At 48.4% G+C, this 2,898-nt stretch overlaps 1 protein-coding gene across 1 annotated transcript; it reads right to left on the bottom strand.

Moving 5' to 3' along the window:
* Window positions 1–1,273: 1,273 nt before the first annotated feature.
* Window positions 1,274–1,885, bottom strand: LOC124678466 (protein G1-like4). Its single transcript, XM_047214352.1, has one exon. It carries the CDS (start codon window positions 1,883–1,885, stop codon window positions 1,274–1,276), a length of 612 nt encoding a protein of 203 aa, XP_047070308.1.
* Window positions 1,886–2,898: the final 1,013 nt, after the last annotated feature.

The raw sequence follows: 2,898 nt of genomic DNA, 5'->3' as shown, positions 1-2,898 counted from the left end.
GCTAAAATATGATCCATATATATTAATTATGACATGTCAAAATAAACTAATCATTTCAAGTCAAAAACACATATATATTCCTTACTGGCTAGCAATGGTAATCTATGTCGTATGTGAATTTATAGCATATGTGTGCACAAATTAGCTAAGTTTCAGGGTGCTAGTGTATGTCCACTTGTATCAAACTTTCTAATGTTGTTGCATTATAACTACAAAAACACAGCGCCTTCATATGGTAAAATCTTGAACCAATATATAACTGAACTTGCAGGTCAGATAAGTTCTTTAGATTCATATGTTCTAGCTAAAATCCATCATTTCTTGTTGAAATGTTAAGGCTAATCAAAAGAACAAAAAAAAAAGCACAAACACACAGATCCCTGAAAAAGGTTCTCGGCCAGCATGAACTATGCATGTGGAGCTTCAACCTCCATTGCTACATGCATCTGAGATGCTTCAAGTACCGGAAATACAGAAGAACACGTGTGTTGAAGAACATATGCATGGAAATAAGCAGCTATATATCCCTGATGCATGATAGGACAGAACTATTCAGAAATCCGTGCGAAATGATAGATGATGAAGCCACACACGCCACACTCAGCATCAAAATAGTACATGCATGCTTGTACCTCCTCATTTGGTGCGAGGTAAAGGCACTGTGCAGTGCCCTCGTTGTTGCATGCAACTTGTCATGCACCGTTCACATCAACCCAGTACCAGAACACTGCATCTTTCGGTACCATAAAAAGGAAACGGAATAGGAAGCAAAACAAGAAACAATAAGATGCTGGATCGAGTTGACGCATGATGCGCAGACCGCAGAACAGACACTGCACAGATAGATTTTGCACGAGCTGCGCTATAACACGAGAGATCTCCATATGGAGTATGTATCTCCCTCTGTCATGACTCATGATTCATGTCCCGCGCGCTCTAGCTACTCCTCAAAGGGCAAACTTCATTACTTCACTCAGACACAGAGTACAGCAAATCATTTTACTTCAAGTACTCTCCTAGATAATAGCAGATTGATGAACTCGACTAGAACGTGACCCAAGCTAATTAAGGACACTAGATCGACTACAGTACTAGTTGATAGTTGATACACACACACAAATCCGAAGTGCAAATCCATGACAATGCGCATGCATGCATACGCGAGCGTACATAAAATATATCTGGCATACCGGCGGCCAAATAGTAGATCGATCGACCACCCTGGATGAATCGACCAGCTGCAGCTGAGTGTAGGGGTCGTCGATCAGCAAGCTCAGCAGCCGGCGGCGGGAGGCGGGCCGGGAGGGGGCTGATGATGGTTGCCGCGGAACCCGCTGCTGCTGTCGCCCAAGGTCAGCTGCTGCGGCTTCTTGCGCTTCTTCTTCTCGTAGCTGACGCCCCGAGCGCGAGCCTGGTGCTCGCGGACCTCGCGGAGGTAGAGCCGGACGGCGCGCGCAGCGAAGGGGTTGGATTCCGGGCTGCCGCCGTTCTCCTCGTAGGCGGCGCGGAGACGGCCGACGAGGGCGTCGAGGCTGCCCCAGGCCTGGCGGAGCGGGCACGGGCACGGCGCCGGTGGGCTCGGATGGCCGAAGAAGGGGCACGCGGCGGCGTGCACCTTGGTCTTGCCGAACTGATCCAGGTAGCGCAGGAACTCCAGGACGTGCGCGCCGCTGCACTGCGCAAGGCTCAGTGGAGGGCGGTGGTTCCGCAGGTACTGCCCGAACGTGTTCCAGTCGCGACGCTTCTGCGCCTCGTACCGGCTCGGCGACTGCGGGGCGCCGCCCACGGAGAGCGACGAGGTGATGCTGTTCGAGCCGATGCTGCTCGAGCCGCCGCCATTGCCGCCTCCTGACAGAGGGCTGTCCGGGTTCCCCGACAGGTCCATGGATCGGCTGGCTGAGAAGGAAGGAACCTGAGTGTTGGGACTGTGATCTGAAACTACTACATGGCTTTCTTCCCTCGCAGTTTCATAAACAAATGAAGTAAGCTACTGCTTGCTATTATTAAAAGAAAGGATGTTGCATATCATATAACCATGATGGGGTCAATGATTACATGTGTGTGTGCAGATGAACATATATATACTGGATGTAGTGATCTATTTGGGATCTAGTGCTCTCATCATGCACCAAAACATACCAGATGTTCTTAGTTTTTTAGTAGTTGGAGGCAGAAATATTTTGGACGAACAAGAACTTGAAGATCTTGCAGAAAGGGATTTTTTTGGATTCACCTCAATTCGGTCGTGTGAGAAGCTGATCTTGGATTGACGAGCAAGCTAAGTGGAAGAGCCGGTTGACTTGAGAATCTGCACAAAAAATGCAACATCAGATGACACATAAACAAAGTTCCTTAAAGAGGGGTCTCCTTGGATAGTGATCTCTGGAAGAACTCATATATGTTGCTTCTTACTCAGTGCTGCTGCTGGTGGTAGCAACAGCCAACAGTTGCTTGTGCTGGCTCTCTCATAGGTCCATCTGGTGATTGGGGAGATGCTGGGAGAGCAGCAGCTTCGTATCTGTTTGTGATGGTGTGTGGGAATTGTATGCTGCTGCTTCTATTTTTAGGGGGGAATACTGGCGGTGGTGGATGTGTTGTTTGGCCTAAAAAGGGGAGATGTGAAATGACTGAGACATGGAGCACACAGTAGTGACTAGTGAGAGAGGAGAGGAGATGCACTGCTAGTACTGCTAGGGCTTTTGGTGCTGAAGGGTGGAAAAGGGACACCGAGTGAGAGAGAGTGAAAGGTGACATGACAAAAGTAAATATTTTATAGGAGGTTGTACGTACGGCATAATGGGGGTGTCGACTTGTTTCTAACTGGTAGTCATTTGATGTCACGGGCCTAAAGGTTCACGATCATCATGGCAACTTTGCCACTGAAAATCCTCGAGTAAT

The sequence above is a fragment of the Lolium rigidum genome, chromosome 7 (assembly GCF_022539505.1).
Source record: "Lolium rigidum isolate FL_2022 chromosome 7, APGP_CSIRO_Lrig_0.1, whole genome shotgun sequence".
In the NCBI taxonomy this organism is placed as follows: Eukaryota; Viridiplantae; Streptophyta; class Magnoliopsida; order Poales; family Poaceae; genus Lolium; species Lolium rigidum.
The sequence above is the reverse complement of the archived record's forward strand: the minus strand, read 5'-3'. Positions and strand labels throughout refer to the sequence as shown.

Bases quoted from the DNA above. Each gene is read 5' to 3' on its own strand.
- LOC124678466 (XM_047214352.1), bottom strand. From the start codon at position 1,885: ATGGACCTGTCGGGGAACCCGGACAGCCCTCTGTCAGGAGGCGGCAAT.